The sequence below is a fragment of the Nycticebus coucang genome, chromosome 24, assembly GCF_027406575.1.
Source record: "Nycticebus coucang isolate mNycCou1 chromosome 24, mNycCou1.pri, whole genome shotgun sequence".
NCBI lineage: Eukaryota > Metazoa > Chordata > Mammalia > Primates > Lorisidae > Nycticebus > Nycticebus coucang.
In genome coordinates, this window is record NC_069803.1 from 17341489 (window position 1) to 17364309 (window position 22821).

Consider the following 22821-nt stretch of genomic DNA (forward strand, 5'->3'; position numbering starts at 1 on the left):
TTTAATGGGTGAATTGACATATGATTTTTAAACAGTAATTTTACAATGATCATTATTTTTTAAAAGTACAATATTCTGGCATTCTCTGGCTTAAATATTGAAATATGGTACCCTGTTATTCAGTGTATAGTCTTTGCCATGACTTCTGGCCAGATGTGGAACCATATCCGGGGACCTCCATATGCTCATAAGAATCCACACAATGGACAAGTGGTAAGTGCCTTTCTAAACATCGATATTCCTTTTTTTTTTTTTAATTATTAAGTCATATATACATAGATCAGAAATACATTTATGCCTTTGTGGGATTCAATGCGTTGATTATTTGTACAAATTAGAGTGCTTACATTCACTAATTAACATAGCTTTCACCTCATTTACTTAATCACAGTGTTAAGACATTTGTGTTCAATACTTGATAGATTTGACTTGTACCCTTGCAATATGCTCCACAGGGGTGGTCCCACCATTAACCCTCCCTCAATGGAACCACCCCCCTCACTTCCCCTTCCCGCCTTCATCCTGGGCTATAGTTGGGATTCATCTCTCATATGAAAGTGTGAGTGATTATAAATTGGTTTTATAGTAGTACTGAGTACATTGGATATTTTTTTCCATTCCTGAGATGCTTTACTAAGAAGTGTTACCATCTTTTTTTAATGCTGCATAGTATTCCATGGTATACATATACCATTCGTGGTTGATGGGCACTTGGGCTTCTTCTAAGACTTGGCAATTATGAATTGAGCTGCAAGGAACAATCTGGTACAAATATCTTTGTTGCCAAGTGATTTTTGGTCCTTCGGATATACTCCTAGTAGAGGAATTGCAGGATCAAATGACGGGTCTACATTTAGATCCCTGAGTGTTCTCCAAACTTCTTTCCAAAAGGAACGTACTAGCTTGCATTCCCACCAGCAGTGCAGAAGTGTTCCCTTTTCTCCACATCCATGCCAACATCTGTAGTTCTGGGATTGTGATGCCGCCTTCTCTTTCTTGAGTTAGATGATACCTCAAAATGGTTTTGGTTTGCATTTCTCTGATGATTAAAGATAATGAGCATTTTTTCATGTGTCTGTAGGCTATGCGCCTGTCTTCTTCAGAGAAGCTTCTGTTCATGTCTCTTGCCCACAATGAAATCAATATTCTAATATTTAACTCAGCTTAATATAGAAATCAGAAATTATGTTTGGTGTTTAGTAAGAAGTAATTCTATTTGTAAATCGAAGTATATATTCTCTCTCTAACCTCTGTCACTATATACACACATGCATATACACACGCACAAACACACACAACGTATTATGTAATACTTTTTTTAGGATCAGTATTACTTTTGTGTTGATTGAAAAATTTTAATGGCTAACACATTAAACATACAAGCATAAACTGTTTCTTCAGCTTTACATACCACTAACAATAATATGTAATACCATAAGGGAAAGGCAAACAGTTTGTAGTGTGTCATCAATGGTAAATCTAATTTTCTTCAGAACATATTAACAAAAACATTAAGAACCCTGTCAGTCATCATATTAGGATGTCAGGAACTCTTTGCCACGAAATTAAAAGCAAACTTGATGTGTTGTTAAATTATAGCAGAGTTTACATTGGTAACTACCACTGTAACTTAACTGGTTGCCTTCCCTTTCCTTTTGGTGGGTAGAAAATAATTGTGATAGATCAAAACAGCAAAATACTCTTCTTTGAGGCTTAGTATTAGGTTAATAAAGATAAATAACAGTTTAAAATGTTTTTTTTTTTTTTTTGTAAGTTTCTCTACTTTTTAGTTTGGAAAATATATAGATTTTTAGAGAATAACACAGTCACACACCCTCTTGTACCCATCATCAGACTTTATCATTTATGAACTCAAGCAAGTCTTTTTTCATCTATTCTCCCATCCCACTCTTTGCGCCTCCTGATGGAGTCTTTTGAAATAGGAGGTATTCATCCTCTTTTCAGTTCATACGTCAATGTTTCAGTGGGTATTCCTGCTGAAGTTCAAGGCTTCCCAGGCAGGGTATAGGACTTACTGCAAATTATTAGAGTTGCAGCCATCAATTTGGTCTCCTATGTTTGTGAACATTTTCAGATTTCTCTTACAGATGAATGACAAGGATGACAAGTCAGAGTTAAGACTCTGGCTAGTCAGTTGCTATAGTAAATCAGATATGGTTTTGTTATGTTTATATGTTTTTGAAATCTGTCATTAGAAGAGTAATTTCAGAAAGCCTTTGATGTTCAAAATTAAGTTATATATAAATATAAATATAATTAAATATACATTATATATAAATATATTTCATATATAAATATAATAATATAAATATATATATATATTTATATTATATATATAAAGAGAGAAAGACACCAGTAAATTATTCCTTTACCTCTAAGTCTACACACAAATGCAGTCTTCTCCATCAGGCCTTTCCTGACTGCACTGTGAAAGTACAGCCCTTTCGTCTCATCCTCTTCCCAATTCCACTTTCTCCTCCTTTCCTGGTTTGTTTTTACTCCATAGCGCTGGTCACTTTAACATGCTATGCAATTTACTTATTGTGTTATTTTTGTCTGTCTTTGCTATGACCCCTAATAGCAGGGATTTTATCTGCTTTTGTCACTGATACGCTTCTGTTACATAGGGAAGGGCCTGCTGCAAACATTTGATCACTACTGGGTTAATAATACTGAAATTTATAAATTTAGGAAATCTCACAAATTTTTCCTTCCTGTCTTCTATTCTTTCAGGAGTGTTCTCTAGGTTAAAAAGAAGGCCTTGCTCTTTACTATGATTTATGATTTGTTAAAGTATATTAAAAGCTCATCAACATTTTTATGAAATATTTTAACATAATACTGTAATCTTGATCTTCTTACCATTTCACCCAACTCTTTGCTAATTCATGCAGCTCTAGTCCTTACGTTCAGTTTACTAGAGTGAGCTCCAAAGAAGTTTGTGCCAAAAGCAATAATAACCACCACAGCTATTTCTAGTATACCTTGATTGTAGCTACGGTATTGACACAGGGGGAGATGAGGTATCAACGTTGGAAATCTCTCTTAAAATTACCTATTCTAATTTTCCTTTTCAAACTTATACCTCGACTACTTGGTAAAGAAACTCAGTGTTTAGTCTCTACTTCTTTCAAATCATACCCCACACCCACATTTTATATCTCTGCTCATCTGTCATCTCTCCAAGACGCGTTCCTTCTTAATTACACTGGAAGTTTTCTCTACTTCCCTTTACATGTTTATGGTCTAATAATCAATTCAGGTGTTAATATACTTTTTAAAAGTATACCACTTTTTAATATTTCTTATATCCTCTATTAGTAAAATTCTTAAACAGAGAATTTCCTCTTAAACTACTTTTTATCTGTACAGCTTGCATATATTTTAGCTGATACTCAATAAATATTTTATTAAATTGTTATAGTAAACTCATAGTAGATTTTTGTTTAAGTTGGATTATCAGAATTCTTCTAAATTTTTTTCTCACTAGTCAGCAGAATAATAAAATCAACATGTCACTGGTTAATTCAGCATGTATCAGTAACCTTAATGTTACCAGAACATCTAAGGTATAGGTTAAAGAGAAATTTTCTTTACTGATTTAGAAATTTTTTTATCCCCCTCCAAATGTTTTATGTTACTACTTAGCACAAAGAGTTTGGCATGCCCCTTGAGAAAAGGTACTCATGGAACAGAGGAATACATTAAGAAACTAGAATTCTGTACATTTATATTTAATTAATTAATTATTTATTTTTAGAATGGGATCTCACTATCTTGCCACAGCTGGACTTCAACTCTAAGGCTCTAGTGATTGTCCCACCTCAGCCTCCCAATTAACTGGGACTCTAGGCATGTGGCACTATGCCAGTCTCTTTATTTTTAAAAGAAAATTTTTTTCCCTCAAATATGCATCTAATTTTCAAATTATTTATCTCAGCACCTTAACCATTAAGTTATAGAAATAATGAATTTAAGACTATAACCAAAATATTTGAAAAGATATGCAAAGATTGATCATATCACAAATTTCACTACTTTATAGTTTATAAAAATACAAGTTTTTCCTATATTTTAATTAATTATTAGATGAAATTTGACAGATATATAACCTCTCTGGGGCAGTGCCTGTGGCTCAGTGAGTAGGGCGCCAGCCCCATATACCGAGGGTGGTGGTGGGTTCCAACCTGGCCCCGGCCAAACTGCAACCAAAAAATAGCCGGGCGTTGTGGTGGGTGCCTGTAATCACCTCCCTACTGGGGAGGCTGAGGCAAGAGAATCACCTAAGCCCAGAGGCTGGAGGTTGCTGTGAGCTGTTACGCCATGGCACTCTACCGTGGGAGACAAAGTGAGACATATATATATATATATACACACACACACACACACACACACACACACATACACCTCTCTGGTACCGATGGACTTCAGCCAACTGGTCAAAGAAATGCAGGTGTCTGTGGTGGAAATTAGCCTGAGTGCGCTGAGGTGCTACAGGCACAGAAATACAGGCAGGATGCTGATAATGCTGCCTGCAACTGACACTGATGGGTTAGCTCACTGTTTTTTAGTTGATCCAATGCAGAGAAAAAAAACTTTTACATTGGTATTTTAAAGATCGAATTCTCTGAACATAAATAGCATCAAATATTACTTAAGATGTCTCATCAATTATGGATGGTTTTATTTTTTATGCTAAACTGTGTATGTCTTGTAAACAATCCTGCAGGAAACAGTGTAAGAATATAAACATATTCTTGAGAACATCTGTCTCTATTTATCTATGAGGAATTTTATCTTTGTTACATGTTTTAATGATTATTGAATATATGTATGAGGAATTTTATCTTTGTTACATGTTTTAATAATTATTAAATATATGTATGAGGAATTTTATCTTTATTTATCTGTTCTGTATGTTCAACTTGTAATTAACAATGGGCCCTTGGAGAAAGACTGATCAGAATAGCATAGTTGGTGGCTATCAACTGAATTGATATATAATAGGCCTGTGTCAGCTCTGAACTTCTCCTTCTATCTTCAATAGCTCAGTTTTCTAACTGGACTGAGCTAATTGGACCAGACAAGCTTAATAAAAGACTGGAGTATATTACTGGGTTTTTGTTCATTTCTTAGCTTTAAAAAAAAAAAATTAAAGGTATTTGTATGGTGTGGTCTTTGTTCACATTTTCATGTATTAATTGTGATATAAAACATGTCTAGAAAAAACCTGATAATACTCATGAAATTTTTCTTCATTGAACTTAATGACTATGGAAAGGTAAAGGAAATTAATAGTGCAGCAGTAGGACGCTGTGCTGAGTGGCACATTTATGTGTTTGTCACTTTTAAGAGGTTACGTAATGGCACAAGCTGCATCCTAATGGTCCACTTAACAGCAGGAAAGAGTCACTACTGTGCAGCTAAAGGCAACTACACCACTGTATGGTTACCTAGGACCTGAAAACAATTTCTGTTGTTATTGTATAAAAATAATCATCTTTAATGAAATGCATTTAATGAAATAATGCTTATACTGAGGTTATACTGCAACCATGCATCATTCTTTTTTTTTTTTTTTCTATCTGGATTTTAGCTGTTGCTTCAGGATTGCTGTTAATTTGCCATAAATCTGATTTTTTCACTGCATTATAGTTGTGAATAAAACTAATATATCCATAAGTGTTGTGTTCTGCTTGTATATGCAAAAGCATTTTATTGCAAAATGGCATGCTGCTGATTAAATGTAAAATTTATGATTAATAAGGTGCTTTTTCCATGTCTCAGTCAAAATAGTCTTACATTTTCTTCAATCTGCTACACTTTCATGCCTCAGGGATTTTTGCTTGCTAGCTCTTTGAGGGAGATACTAAGGGTACTGTCATTCCATTTCTTAGTGTTATGTTGAAAATTGTAAAAATTTATATAAATTAAATATAATTATTATATTTTCAACAGAAACATTTACAAAGACTATTCAGTAGTTTTATTGTAACATTCATACCACTAACAAAAACCATGTTACCTTATCCTGAAAATTTTTAAACAAAAAATCAGGAAGACAAGACCAATTGACATACTAAAGATGTGGAGAAAACAGTAGTAGTGTTTGGAATTGGGATTCTGCTATCTCGCTTATTTGTATTTTTTTTTTTTCATACAGCAAACCTTTATTGAGAGCCTATTAAATGTTAGGTATTCTCCTGCCCTGGTAGTACACATATATCCTGGGCTCACAGTCCAGTGGGGAGGTATAGTGTAGTGCAAGTTGTCCCAAAGTCTGTCTGGAGAGCCTCGCTGCTCAGAGCCTCGCTTCTGCATAGTATGGTATTAGAAACTGGAATTGTTTTAGAATTTTAGACACTTTAGAAAGTGTCATAGTCACTTTATTGCTGTGACCCTGCATCTTTATAAATATAATTTCAGAGGAGAAAGAATAAGAACAAAAAGAGAATTGGCTGTCCTGTAGAAAAAGAGATGAAGTACTTGTTAACTTACTCATCCTGTTTAAATACTTTGCAATTACGGAAAATTATTTCATATATTAGAAAGAGTCATTTACTAAATAGAATCTGATGTTCTGTACAAGGCAAGGAAATTATTCTATCAACAAAGTAAGTGCAATTATATTAAACATAATTCATATAAGCATTTAAATTGGGGTTTAAAAAGTATTTTAAGTTACATTTCTACAACTTCAAAATAAGACCATGAAATTTGTGATACCTCAAATATTTCTTGTCAGTGTATTTGTATCAAACTTCATTATATTTTGATTCTATATAGAGTTAATCAATGATTTTGGTACAATGAATTTTTCACAATCTCAAATGAAATGAACATTCAAAAACTATTGCTTTAATATTCATATTATCCGTTTTCACCTCTGTCTAGGTATAAAATTTAGGTATTAAGTTACATTAAAATATGACATAGTATTTCTGTGTTTAGGAGAGATTTTCCTTTTTAGTCTTAAACACCACATTTATAAGCCACATGTATTATCAAAATTAGATACATGTCTTATGTTTAAATCTTTTATCCAGTGCGAGTCAATTTTTGTTAAGAAGTTGGCCTGGGAGAATATTTTATGAGGAGGACCCCCCAGGCTATTGAAGCAATACCAAAAATATATTAATGGGATGTGATGAAACTGAAAAGCTTCTGCACAGCCAAGAACACAGTAAGTAAAGGAAGCAGACAGCCCTCAAAATGGGAGAAGATATTTGCAGGTTATGTTTCAAACAAAGGTTTGATAACTAGAATCCATAGAGAACTCAAACTAACAAGAACGAGTGATCCCATTCCATTGTGGGCAAGAGACTTGAACAGAAGCTTCTCTGAAGAAGACAGGCACATGGCCTATAGACACATGAAAAAATGCTCATCATCTTTAATCGTCAGAGAAATGCAAATCAGAACTACTTTGAGATACCATCTAACTCCAGTAAAAGTAGCCCATTTAACAAAATCCCCAAACTACAGATGTTGGTGTGGATGTGGAGAAAAGGGAGCACTGCTGGTGGGAATGCAAACTAATATGTTCCTTTTGGAAATAAGTTTGGAGAACACTTACGGAACTAAAAGTATACCTGCCGTTGGATCCTGCAATTCCTCTACTAGGTATATATCCAGATGACCAAAAATCATTTTACAACAAAAATACTTGCACCAGAATGTTTACTGTAGCCCAATTCATAGTTGCTAAGTCATGGAAGAAGCCCAACTGCCCATTGACCCATGAATGGATTAACAAATTGTGGTATATGTACACCGTGGAATATTATGCAGCCTTAAAAAAGATGGAGACTACCTCTTCATGCTTACATGGATGGAGATGGATCATATTCTTCCTAGTAAAGTATCTCAAGAATGGAAGAAAAAGTATCCAATGTACTTAGTACTATTATGAAACCAATATATAATCATCCACACTTCCATATGAAGGTAAAACACAACTTAGCCCAGAATGAAGGAGGAAAGAGCAAAGGGGGGGGGGGCAATTGGTGGGACCCCACCTGTGGTGCGTATTGCAGGGGAACATGTCAGATCTATTAAGAGTAGAATATAAACGTCTTAACAATTAAGTGAGGTGAAGGCTATGTAACTAGTTTGATGTAAGCCTTGGAATTGTATATAGAATCAGCACCTTGTACCCCATAAATGGATTAATGTACACAGTTATGATTTCATAAAATAAAATAAGGAAATAAAAAAAAAATTAGAGAATCGATACATGCTGTTGGACACACCTTAGAGTAATCAAATTAAAATTGCAGTGAGTTGCTACTACACATTCATCAGAATGTCTAAGTTTAAAAAAATGATAATACTAAAAGTCTTGTCAACCATATGGCACAACCAGAGTTCACATTAATTGTTACTGGGAATGGTGGTTTCTTAACTGTATGTATACTTACCTTATCATCCAGATGGTGGTACTAGGTATATCCCTAAGATAAATGTTCGTGACCACTCTGAGCAAGAGCGAGGCCTCATCTCTTTAAAAAAAAAAAAATATATATATATATATGCATATATATAGAAAGAATGTTTGTGGCAGCTTTATTTATAATTGCTCAAAAGTGAAAATGACCTTGGTATTCATTAATAGGAGAAGAAAAATTCTGAAATATGTCCATATAACATAATATTATTCAGCAGCAAAAGGAAATCAACCACTGATACATGCAACAACGTGGACGAACCTCAAAAGTACAATGCTGAGTGAACTAACATGGTAGAAAAAATTAAAAATGGCTTCATCTGGGGTTGGAAACAGGGTTTTACTAGGAAGGGAGATAAGGACTCTTTCTGCCATTAATGTTATAGCTTGTATCTTGGTAGGGAGTGGGCTTGCAAGAAACTCAGTGAAGACTTATGCATTTCATGGCATCTAAATTTTATTTTATTTCTTTAAATTATAATGGTTCTTTTTCTCTTTCTTGATAATTTATTAAAATTTATTTATGGTTAATGTGAGGGTACAAACACCCAGGTCAAAATATTTGGTTTTGTTAAGCAGAGTCCCTCTTGTGGTTATGTCCCATACACAAAGTGTATCTAAATTTTCAATAAAAGGAAACCAATTATAAAATAACAAAAACACAAAATATGCTATATCCTTCCTTTATTAAACAAAAGTCACAGTATGATTTGGTTATGCTGTAGACCAAGTTATGCTTTAGTTCTAAAGTTCAGAATAATCAGTAATCTCAACAAGAAGACAAACAACAAGTTTATCTCCCACTTTTAAGTGAGAACATGTGGCATTTATTTTTCTATTTCTAATTACTTGGGATAATGGCCTCTACTTGCATCCAAGCTGTTGAAATCAGTTCAGCAAGAGGAGGTAACAATCCTGAATCTATGTGCAGCCAACACGGAAGCACCCAGATTCACAAACAAACGTTACTAGACCTAAAGAAAGAGTTGGACAGCAACTCAGTGGTAATGAGGGACTTCAGCACCCCAGTCATAGCACTGGACAGATCATCAAGACGAAATCAACAAAGAAACTTTGGACTTGAATTGGACTTCAGACCTTAGGAAATGACTGTTCTTAGCAGTCATTTATAGAACATTCCACCCAGCAATTGTAAAATATACCTTCTTTTCATCAGCACATGAAACATTCTCCAAGATAGTCCACATCTGGATCCACCAAACAGATTTTACCGATTTTAAAAATTAAAATTAAGTATCTTTTCAGATCACAGTAGAATAAAGCTAAAAATCAGTGTGAAAAGCAAATTTAGAAACTATGTATACATACGGGAATTAACATGGCCCCGATTGACCTCTGGGTTGGTGAAGAAATAAAGACAGAAATTAAAAAAAATTTTTTTGAAACAAATAAAAACGAAACACAACACATCAAAACCTATGGGATATAGCGAAATCAATGCTAGGAAGGAAGTTCATAGTGTTAATGAAAGATCACAAATTAACAACCTGACAGTGCACTAGGTGAATAAGAAATAAACCAAACCCAGAATAAACAGATGTAAAGAAATAGTGGAGATTAGAGCAAAAATAAGTGAAATAGATACCAAAAAAAAAAAAAAAAGAAACAGGATCAACAAAATGAAAAGCTGGTTCTTTGAAGATAAACATAATTGATAATTGATAAACCAATAGCTAGACTAACCAAGAAAAGAAGAGAGAAGATCCAAATAAACACAGATGAAAAAGACATTACAGCTGGCGCCACAGAAATATAAAAGATTGTCAGAGACTTAACAACTGTATGCTCACAAAATAGAAAACTTAAAGGAAATAGATGAATTCCTGAAAACATACAACCTCCCAAGATTGAACCAGGAAAACATAGAACCCCTAAATAGATTAATAACAAGTAGCAAGATTGAATCAGTAATAAAAATTCTTTCAACCAAAAACCCCTCAGAGCCAGATGAGTTCACAGACGAATCCTACCAAATGTACAGAGAAAAGCTGGTGCCAGTTCTTCTACTGTAGTTCTAAAAGATTGAGAAGGGAGGCACCCATCCTAAATTCTCAGAAGCTAATATCAAAATCTTTGCTGAACATAGACACAAAAATCCTCAACAAAACACTCACAAATTGTATCCACTAGCACATCAAAAGGATAATACACTACATTCAAGTGGGTTTCATTCCGGGGATGCAAATGTTTTACACACATAAGTCAATGCATGTGATTCACCACATAAACAGAGTTAAAAACACCCATGTGATGATAGCAGTAGATACAGAAAAAATATTTCATAAAATCCATTATCTCTTCATTATGAAAACCTCCAAAAAACTTAAGAAGAACAGAATGCCAAAAGCTGTATGTGACACACGGCCAACCTCATACTGAACGGGGAAGGTTGAAAGCATTCCTTTTAAGAACAGGAATAAGACGAGAGTACCCGCCGCCACGTCTACTCAGTATGATATTGGAAGCCCTAGCCAGAGCAGTCAGGCAAGGGAAGGAAATTGAGGACATCCAAATTGGAAAAGGGGAAGTCGAATTATCTCTGTTTGCAGAAGGAGGATTTTTATGGGCCTTTGGGACCTGGGCTCACATGTTTTGTGGTGGGCTTTTCAAAGCAGGCAGCCAGTAGACTAAGCAAATTTTGTGATAGAATAATTTAAATTTGTTTGCTGTGAGTCAGGAATCTTAAACTCATTATCCAGTGTGTAGTCTCTGATTAATTGATCTGTAAGAATTTTCTGAAGCAAAGTGAGGTTATCTTTTTGGTTTGTATGTAGTCTTATCTTGGCCAGACAAAGATGTCTTTGACCAGACTACTAAATCATGTTGACACAGATGGTCTCAGTTCTCAGGGATAAGAGATTGTTGATGAATTTTAAGTTATTAAGGCAGCTGCCAAGATAATGGTCATGTGCTGAGAATGGAAGAACCATTGTGAAAGGGACCAATAGGGGCTATGGGGATTAAAAATAAAGAGATTCTGTTTGCAATGCCTGATGGGACTTATTTTTGTAGATCATTTTTTTTAAACTATGTCATTTATTCTTAAGAGACTTTTTGTAGATCTTATAGATGAAAGAGACTCTCATGTTACCAAAGGAGAATCCTTTGTTTGATTAGGAAAAGTTTTTATAACATTGGTATTAAGTAACAATTGTTGAACCTTTTCTTAAACAATTTAGATGTTTGGGAACTTGGTTTCTCAAGAGACAGCCAGTTTTAGCTTTAGAAAGCTTTATCTATGGGAAGATGTTTCTTATATTGAACTAAAAACTCTTTTTTTGAAATGCTTTCTAGTACTTTCTTCCCCCTCTGGACTCTCAAGAATCAATGCCTTCTAGGGCCTCATAATAGATGAACAAACATTTGAGGTGGCTTACTGTACTGGACTCCTTCCTAGGCACCCCGTCTCCAGCTCCTTCAGCTGTTGCCGTGTTGCAGATTAATAATACCTCACCATCCTCATTGCTGGTCTCTGTTTTGCTGTCTGGTTTGTCAGTACCATTCTTAATAACTGCAGTGTTCAAGTTGAATACTATTCTCCAGCTGTGTTCTGACCAGGAATAAGTCAAAGTAATTCTTTCTGGGTACTAGACTTATATTGCTTAAAATAACAAACAGAAACAAGAACAATGAAACCAACTTTTATTGTAGCTCTTCTAATAGCTACATCAGACTGTAAACTCATGGTTCATTTGGTTTCAGTATTTGGAGGTGTAGTTGAAAGTGATTAGTCCCAGTGTTCCAGAGGAAAGAGTTGAAGCTGTTGATGGGCTTGGTGCTGAGTAGACGGCCCTGTTTACTGCTTTAGGAAAGAATAGTTCCCTTCCTGTCTGTACTCTCTAAAAGTAATGGTGTAAGGAAGTGTTTGTAATGAATTTGTGTATGAAAACCACATTTCTACAAGTTAAAAGAGAAAAACTGGGTGTATTCCTAGAGAGTTAGTGGCCTCAAAAGAGATTAAAAATAGTGTCAGCAGAAGCCCCAGTGAATAGATAGCTTTTTGATTTCTTGTATACTTAAGCGATTCTCTGCCCTGATTGTCCTTAGGAAGGGAAAGACACAGCACATTTGAATCTACTGGGCCATCTTTTCTTGAAAACAGCCTTGCAATGGAGGCAGCACTGAGGCTGTCTTTCTGTTGTTTATTTAACTTAGACCCTGATACAGGGAAAAACGGCTGAGATTCTTGCATGTTGATAATCCAGATGATTACAGAATCTCATTTTAGTTGCATGGCTTGCTATTATTAGGAAAAAAACGTGTCTTTCTAAACCCCTTATGAATTCAAGAATGTGGTAGAAGAAATAGCAGGGGACACAGTGTAGCTATGTACTTTAAAGAGATATGTGACTTGAGCCTAATTAATTATGGAGTATAATCTTATGGAAATAGAAGTAAAACAAATAATACATTCCAACTACCCTATGCTTTTAACTTTTTTCTGAACTCTTCTAAGAGGGAATTTCTACTTCAAATTTAATGTACTTTGGGTTGTAACTGGGTTGGCAAATTTGAAGTTTTGGTCTTATTTTTAACATATGCATTTTATTTTTATTAGTGATGCTGAAAATAACAGTTTGGGGTAGCCTTGTATTCGTGTGTTCGTTCACATATCCATTCTGCAGAAGTTTTAAGCGGGTCTACTGTGTGCTAGGCACTGTTCTAGTCAGGCTGCTAAGCAGTCTTGGCTAGACACTGCAAATTAAGTGGTGAACAAAATAGATAAGACCCTAACCTCGTAAAGTTTTTATTTTAACCAAGGGACGCAAATAATGAAAAAGCAAGTATGTCTGATGGTTAAGTACTTTGAGAAAAATAAAGCAGAGTGTTAGGAAGTAGGGGAGAATGCCTGTCCATACATTGTTCTGAGAAGGCCTGTGTGAAAATGAGGCATTAAGCAGACACCTGAGGCAGTGAGAGCGTGATTTATGTGATAGAGGGGAAAGGAGAAACAGCAAGTGGCAAGGCCTGGGGTGGACGCAGCCTGAGCATTTTTTTTTTTTTTTTTTAGAATAGCCTGGAAGCCAGTATGGTGTCGTCCTGAGAGTTAAGCAGAGATTGGTAGTTGAGGTTAGCGTTGTATGTGGCTACAGGGCAGGGACAGGAGTGGGCACTGGTCTGCACGCTGTGTAAGGCCTTCCCAGCTACGCTGAGAAACTTGGGTTTTCGTTACATAAGGTGAATGTCACTTGAAGGACATTAGGCAGAAGAGTGAGATGATCTGATTATTTTAAAGAATGTTTTTTTTTTTTTAGCTACATTGCTTTATTGGTTCTTTGTTCTCATTCTGTTTATGGAAACTAATAAACTAAACTCTAATACTGCTTCTCTACAGGATACCTACTGCCAGTTAAGGAAAACTGTGTGTTTTATTTCCTCATCCACCACCCCCGTGTCTGTCTCTCCATCTGTCTCTTTCTCTCTTTTTCTTTCCTTTTTTTTACAACAGAGTTATGATGCTTGGGACCTACAGTGAATGACAGGTGGATCATTTTCAGTCAGTCACAAGAAGAAATAGCTTCTCTTCCAGCTCTCATCCCTTGCTTCATGCTCTGAGTTTTATCAGGTGAAACTGTATTCCCTTTTCTGCTTATAAACCTTGAATTCCTGTGCTGTGACACACAGAGATCATATTCCAGGCATCCATTTTCTTCTATTTTTTTTTAATAAAAGTTTGGATTTTGGGTTCTAGTTAAATCTCTAAAGATGCTCATACTGTATATGGCTGAATCTCTTAAATTCCATTAGTAAGTCTAACTGAAATCATTATCTTTTGTACCTAATTGAACTTGAGCATAATCCAGAAACTGGAGATTACTTCCTGTTGTCTCAGTACTCCTGACATAGTATTGCAGAACGCTCTTCTTAACTTCGGTAAGTAATAAATGACTGCTAGGGCACATACACGGTATGTTTTGTTGTATATTTGTGTGTGTGTGTGTATAAATACGCTGCTTGTTTTCATTTTATATTTTAGTAGTCGTAGTACTCTTTGTATTTAATAAGTCAGTGGAGAAAGCAAAGGAAGAGAAAATGTGTTTTCTCATGAACAGCATTGTGTTTTGAGGTGATTTCCCTAGGAAATGAAACAAAGATTTCTCGTAATAATATAATCTAACAAGGGCATCCAATTAAGTATTAAAATATTGGTTCTAAGTAAATTAATTATGGAAGTTCCCTTCAAACATTCCTCGTGGCTTTCTGTTACCATTCAGATAGATGTCAAAGTCATAATGTGAATTCTTAAGAAGGGTTTGAAATGTCAGTACAAGATGCTTCTACTTTGAAATTATGTTTGCAGAAGTGGAGAAAAGATAACACTACTATCAATTTTGTGTTGCTGATATTGGAAAATAGGTTATAGTACAAGATGTTAATACAGTAATAAATATTCTAAAACTTAAAAATAAAATCATAATTATGCCTCTGCATGGTCAAAATATGAACTAAATTGCACCCTTGATTGTGCAAAGATAGGATCATGAACATCTTCTGAACCCCTTCACCTGTAAAGCAGTTTCAACATGTTAGGAAACAAAAATACTGTATGGGGCAGTGCCTGTGGCTCAGAGGAGTAGGGTGCCAGCCCCGTCTACCAGAGGTGGTGGGTTCAAACCTGGCCCTGGCCAAAAACTGTTTAAAAAAAATATATACTGTATTTCAGCTGTCAATTTTATTCTTATTTTATTATTTTGTACTTTAAATAGGAGCTTAGGAAATTGATTCAACCACCCAAAGCAGCATAAAAATAGTGATAACTAGAAGAATGCTACTTTTGATTATTGAATCATATTATAAATCGTTTGTTGTCTCTAATATGAGTATACTTGTGGGTTTTAGACTGCATATTTTTTTCAAATACTGACTTTGTTTTCTTTTAAGTTGTAGATGTCTCTCAAAGCTTTAGCACCCTTGATTAGTAGAGTATTAAAACTCTGTCAAACTAACCTAATTTTATATGAGATGGTGTTCTTTGAGATTCAGACGCTTTTATAATGCCCGCAAAAAGTAATTGAACTAGAGAATAGGTTAACATAAGTGCATTTATAGCTGAAGAATGCTTATGCCAAGCTAGTCTCAGTAAGTTTTTAAATTTACAGTTCAAAAATCTGAATTTAGGTTAAAATTGTGGGGCTTTTGTTTTCAGTCCTGACGCTCAGTGATAAGCAGTGTAACGACAGTCCCATCATGTAGTTCCCCCTTCTCTGTGACTGAATACAGTATAAGATTTGTAAGTTTTTTGGCTCGTATTATTTTTTAAACTGACACTTCCTATATTTCAGCAAGTAATTCTCAATCGTCCACTACGTGAGGCCCCACTAGATACTGGAAGTAAAGAACTGTGGGTTGTTACTCCTTCCTGGTGCCCGCTCAGTCCTGTAGGGGAATGACATGCAGATAGACCAACTGCAACTTAGTGACAGTTCAGTATGACAGAGATGGAGCCTCAGCTCACTGCACGGATGGATCTGCAGGAGATGAGGAAAGGGGAATGGAAGAGCCAAGATTTTCAGTTTAAGTAGGAATTTCGCAAATGGATAGCTGGTTGTATTAATTTTCTAGGGTTATAATAGCGCAGTAGCAAAAACTAGATAGCTTAAAACAACAGAAATTTGTTCTCTCATAGAGCGAGGCTAGAAGTCCAGAATCAAGATGTTGGCAGGGTTGGTTATTTCTGGAGGCTCTAAGGAGGAAACCCCCACGTCTCTTCCCCAGCTTCAGATAGTTGCTGGCAGGTCTCGGCGTGCCTTGTTTGGAGATGCTCTACTCTGGTCTCTGCCTCCATCTCCGTATCACCTGTTCAAGTATCCACAGGCATGGGGCACATAAAGTTCTTAGGAGGTTCAGGGTAATAATTTTTTTCCTCGGGGTAATAAATTTTAAGTAAGTGGAATAAATTAAGTACTTTGGGGGTGATAACTGAGAAAATTGATCAGGGATAGATTTGAAAAAGCCTTATCTGCCACTCTGAGATGTTTAGACTATCTCCTGGAGGCATTTGGCTGCCAGAAGCCTGCAAACGTTTTAGTTGCATGAACAGATTTGTATTTTAGGAAAGTAACATACATGACCAAAAGAGGAGTTTGGAGATGGAGGAAATAGATACAAAACAAAGGAAGTGCAGTAGTGACTCTAGAGTAGTAATTATGGAACTCCAAAGGTGGTTAAATGAGGAGTGTTGAGAAGGAAGGATTGAAAACGGTTTTGGATTGCTTCAGGGACAAGCTGGTAATGTGTGCCATCTGCAAGAATTTCGGTCGGAAAGGTAGAAGGTTGAGTTTTAGGTAGACAGTCTGGTTGAACAGTCAGTCAATACTTACTCAGTAATACTTTCTGTCCAGCATTATCCTAGATACTTTGGAGGTTATAATCAAGGCTCCTGTTTCAAGAACTTTACAAGACATTTGGAGTCATGACAGTAATAAAAGTAAAGCAGAAACCAATCCAAATCCATATATAGGTGAGTATAAACTTGGTGTTTCCAACTTATAAATACATCAGAGTTTTAGATTAGAAAAAAAGAGCTGTGTGGAGTTAAGTGCTATAAAAAGCTTGAGAAAGTAGTACTTAATTTATTCAGTAAGTCATACTCGAATTAGTTCAAAAGAAGACAGAAAGAAACTCCAATTGGTAAGTAATCAGTGTATCTTATAGGTGCCTGAACAAAAAGTCTAATAAGAGTAGAAGGCAAAAATAAAAATGATGTGTACAGGAAACATACCCAACTAGAGAGAGGTCAGCCAAGTGTCAGATTGGATTAACTTTGGGAAAGCACATTGCCGCCAACTTCTATTTAGGAAGGTGAGGTAGGCAGATTGGTAGTCCATACAGGGCATATTATTTAGCATTGAAAAACATTTTCTTTTAGTAATATTAGCCCAACAGTAATGTACAGTTATATTATTTTATTAACAAATGAAATGTTTGGAGGGAAGCCAACCTGGAAGTTTTGTGAGTCTCATTCACAGTAAACTGAAGAACGGTTGCTGTAATCCAGGCTTGCTTCTGGTAATGCAGGCGTAACAAACATTCCCTGAACTACTACCTTCTTTTTCCTCTCTCTCCCTTTTTTTCTTACCACCCCACCCCACCCCCACTATCACCATTTTCCTTGGCAATAAAATAATGTTACTATTATTCTTCAAAAGGAAGCTGACACTAAGAATGTATTTCCTTGGTGTCATCAATTAAAAGATTTTCAGAAAACTAAAAAGTTTTGTTCTCTGTGACATATATATTAGTTAGCCAGGGCCGCCGTACTATACACGTATGATACTCTGTGACACATATATATTAGTTAGCCAGGGCCGCCGTACTAGACACATATGGTGAAGTGCACTGAAGGGGCAGTTTTGACTACAGACGTGGATTATCTCACAGTTCTAAACCTGGACGCCTCGTCCCCGGGGTCAGTGGGTCGGTCTCTTACAAGGCCTCTCTGCTGGGGTCACAGACAGCAGCTCTCTCCTCCAGTCTTTCCGTACAGCCTTCCCTCTGCACGTCTGTGTATAATCTCTTTTTATGAAGACACTAGTCACATTGGTTTAGGACCCATCCTAATAACTTCGTTTAACCTTAATTATCATTTTTGATTAGCTTCTCTAGCTAGTCATGTTATGAGGTACTGAGGATTAGAACTTCAGCCTATGAATCTGGGTGTGGGGGACACAATTCAGCTTACGACAGAGCATTAATATTTACTTGAAACATTTGTTAAAAATATTTCTCACAGAAATGACTGGTGACTTATTTATGCTCTTGGTCTTATTTCAAAAGTACTTGAGTACAGATTGCATGTTAATGGCTTACTGATTAAATTTTCTTTTAATGAAAGAATGCCTTGAAAGATAGTACCTGTACATTGAAGCTACAGCCATTGTTCATGAATAAGAACAACCTTAGTGCTTCTACCGAGCTTGCTTGGCGTGAGATAATATGCTACCGATGGTAGAAGGCAGGGCAGTATGTATAAAATTGCATTGTACATCTTAAAGTATTCACATTCTAGGTGATATTATTTTAAATGTTTTATTGTTGGGAAGATGAAGATATACTTGGTTTTATATAGCCCTTTATGTTTAACTCAAACATTAACATTTAACTTACAAGGGATTTGAATAATTATCTATAAAATAAATTTATGTTGATGACAAGTATAGCAATGTAGAGAATTTTTCTGTTTTGAAATTATCATTTTGAACCCCAAATTTATTGAATTATGTGTAGAGGAATGAAAAAATAGTCTCTCATAGCTTCTTTTCAGCCACAAAATGTTTTAATTACTTCGTATTTTCTACACTACAATACAGATACTACATTTTATATGATAGTTATATTTGATAAATTGTAACGACTGGAAATGCTTATTAAAGAGAGAGTTTAGAATTGATAGCAAACATGGTTGTGAAATAATTATACCAAGAGTTGTGAGCTATCTTAAACATCTGGTATTAATCCAAAGCAAATATTTCAGTACTGAATAAATAATTTTCAAGGTTATTACTTCTTTCTCAGTATGAATGATAAATGTATAATTTCTTGTTCTCTAATGACTAGTTTAAGGCTTCCTTCAGTTTGTTCAGTTTTATTAAGAATCAGTAAACTTAGTTGAAGAAATGAATGTTCAAAAGGAAGACAGATATTTACCAAACCTGGAGAATATCTAAAAGTGAGAGCGCTGTAACTAATCCTGACAGTGCTCGCTTTAAATTCTTAGATGCTCAGCGCTAACGTTTGTGTTATATTATTGATGAGTCCTCAGCGGGATTTCTTCCTCTCTCTGTCTCTTTAGTATTTTATTTTTGACTCATTCCTTTGAGTGGACTGTGATACAAGGCCAAGAGCAGGTGGTTTCATATTATGCAACTCTGCATTTGAAGGCAGATGGTCTTTGACAAGGCAGATAACTAAGTAGGACTCTTTTCCTTTTCTGTAAAATGGAAGGTTATATATACTTCAGAGCTTTCTTTCATTCTTTTTTTCTACTCTGATAATTATAAATAATGTGTATACAGTAGTCCCCCTACCCACAGGAGATACATCGTTCCATGACCCCTCATGAATGCTTGAAATTGCAGAGAGCACTGAACCCTGGATATAGTATGTTTCTTTCTGTTCACATATAACTATTGTAAAGTTTAATTTGTAATTTAGGAATAGTACGAGATTAACAGTAACGAATAATAAAGTAGAACAAATAGTATACTATAATGAGAGTTATATGAATGTGGTCCATGCTCTTGCTGCCTGTGTGAATTTGGACTATAAATTTTTATTGGAAATACAATCAGTTATAAAATTGCTATCTCCTTTTACATAAAAACACACAGAAAACAAGAAATCCTATTGTTCTCTCTTCACACATACACACACCTGCCATCAACCTGCTCTATGTATAAGCATCTTCTGTCTGTATTACTGTCAGAATCTTTCTTTGTCTCTTTGCTTCTATCCTTGCTTGATTATAGTTTTTTTCTCAATATAGATCATGTCACTTTTCTTCTCAAAAACCTCCTATTGCTCCCCCTGTGGCTCAGAATAACATCTAACATCGGTGCTCTTACTGTTCCTTGAACACGTTTCCACCTTACGGCCTCTGTGCCTGCGTTGTTCCACCTGCTTGTGGGTGCCTGCCCCGAGTCGGTGCGAACACCCGCTGGCCTTTCTTCATCAAGCGCCCGAGGTTGTAAGGTCTCACCTACCTCTGCTGGATAGGGGCAGAGAGTAGCAGCCTGGCTGAGCAGACATAGATTTCCTTGTGATTCAGGCAGGTACCCCCTGGAGTATCTGCTCATTGGAGGCAACTGGGTCACAGCCCTGCGGGTTTATCAGTGACTGGGTGTGACAGAGGTGCAAGGTGGGGAAGGAGGCATCAACCTTCCCAGACTAATCTATTTGCTGGGTGAGTCCTCCTGCCTTCACAGAGCACCGGAGCAAGTCATATTTGAGTTGTGAGCTGACCCCTGCGATCTACTTGCCAGAGACTATTTATACTCTCCCACCTGAGACTGATGCTGACTAACAACTCATTTGGACCTTTTGAACTGAGCCAATCACCCAAGGACTAACCAAGTGCTGCCCAGGGTGTGTGGTTGTAGGAAGGTTTGATTTTACTTTTCCAATGGTTACCTGTTGGGGGCGGGGTGAGTTAATTGCTGGTATTTCTCCACAGCTGAGACTTCAACCCTGAGTAACTGTTTCACTAGGGTCGGACAGAGACCAGCTGAAAACAAGACAGAACCACTTAGCCCCACCACACCAAACAGGTCCCCAGTGCCTCAGGCCCGTAGCACTATACGGGTCCACGACAAAGCTCCAGGTGAAAACTCAAATGGTGTAAATAATCATGGAGCTGAATCAGTGGAAAAACTCTGGGAACATGAATAACCAGAATATATTAACCCCCCCAAGGAAAGATATGACAGATGTAACTGAAGATCCCATGCACAAACACCTGGCCGAGATATCAGAAATCGAATTGAGAACATGGATTGCAAACAAGATTAATAGAATGCAGAAAAATTTGGAATTAGAAATTCAAGGAGCAATTTAAAAGGCGGAATCAGAAATTCGAGGAGAAATTCAAAAGTTGTCACAAGAATTTAACGAATTTAAAGACAAAACCACCAAAGATTTCGACACACTGAAGCAAGAATTTGCAGCCCTCAAAGATCTGAAAAATACAGTAGAATCCCTCAGTAACAGAGCGGAGTAAGCAGAAGAAAGGATTTCTGACATTGTAAACAAAGCTTTTGAACACTCCAAAACTCTCAAAGAGGAAGAGAAATGGAGAGCAAAAACAGATCATTCTCTCCGAGAGCTCTGGGATAATTCAAAGACGGCTAATATCTGCCTCATTGGAATCCCTGAAAGTGATGAAGTGGCCTCACTAGGCACAGAGGCTCTTCTACATGAAATTATGAAAGAATTTTCCAGACATGCCAAGAAATTCTGAAATTCGGATAGCAGACAGTTTCAGAACCCCAGCACGACTCATCCCGAATAAGACATCCCCTAGGCATATCATAATTAACTTCACTAAAGTTGACATAAAGGAGAAAATTCTGAAAGCAGCCAGACTTAAGAAATCCATTACCTACAAAGGGAAGAATATTAGAATGACTGCAGATCTCTCTGCTGAAACTTTTCAAGCCAGAAGAGGGTGGTCATCGACTTTTAATCACCTAAAACAAAATAACTTTCAACCCTGGATCCTGTATCCAGCTAAACTGAGTTTCATTTATGATGGAGAAATTAAATATTTTAATGACATTCATATGTTGAAGAAATTTGCCATAACCAAACCTGCTCTTCAGGATATTCTCAGACCTATCCTTCATAATGACCAGCCCAATCCTCTACCACAAAAGAAAACTCAATCAAAATCTTTTGATCAAACTCCAACTTCCCCAGTGGCGAAAGGATTAAAAATACCTGCTGGACTTTCGAAAAACTCGATACTCAAAATTTTACCAGACTTATCAATATTCTCCAGTAATGTGAACAGCTTAAATTGTCCTCTAAAGAGGCACAGGTTGGCTGACTAGAAAAACTCAGACCAGATATTTGCTGCATACAAGAATCACATCTTACCTTAAAAGATAAATATAGACTCAGAGTGAAAAGATGGTCGTCCATATTTCAGGCAAATGGTAATCAGAAAAAAGCAGGTGTTGCAATTCTATTTACAGACACAATAGGCTTTAAACCAACAAAAGTAAGGAAGGATAAGAATGGTCACTTCATATTTGTTAAGCCCTACTGTCATACGTTAAAGATCTTGAAAAAATAATACTTTGTTTTTATCTGGAATCAGAAAAAGCCTCAAATAGCCAAGACATTACTCAGAAATAAAAGCAAAGCAGGAGGAATCACGCTACCAGACCTCAGACTATACTATAAATCGATAATGATCAAAACAGCATGGTAATGGCACAAAAACAGAGAAGTAGATGTCTGGAACAGAATAGAGAACCAAGAGATGCACCCAGCTATTTACCGTTATTTGATCTTTGACAAGCCAATGAAAAACATTCAGTGGGGAAAAGATTCCCTATTTAACAAATGGTGCTGGGTGAACTGGCTGGCAACCTGTAGAAGACTGAAACTGGACCCACACCTTTCCCCATTAACTAAGATAGACTCTCCCTGGATTAAAGATTTAAACTTAAGACATGAGACTATAAAAATACTAAAAGAGAGTGCAGGGAAAACCCTTGAAGAAATTGGTCTGGGTGAGTATTTTATGAGGAGGAGCCCCCGGGCAATTGAAGCAGCTTCAAAAATACACTACTGGGACCTGATCAAACTAAAAAGCTTCTGCACAGCCAAGA

General features: G+C 36.2%; 1 protein-coding gene across 3 annotated transcripts in view; it reads left to right on the top strand.

The window, feature by feature from the left end:
• TUSC3 (tumor suppressor candidate 3) overlaps positions 1–22821 on the top strand; it is a 162756-nt gene that overhangs the window by 98248 nt on the left and 41687 nt on the right. For 2 of the 3 annotated variants that reach the window (XM_053578464.1, XM_053578463.1), the window contains exon 6: positions 124–213. The exons of the other annotated variant lie outside the window; for it this stretch is intronic. In XM_053578464.1, the coding sequence (XP_053434439.1) occupies positions 124–213 (90 nt within the window). The remainder of the gene's footprint in view (positions 1–123; positions 214–22821) is intronic. 3 annotated transcript variants of the gene reach the window in all.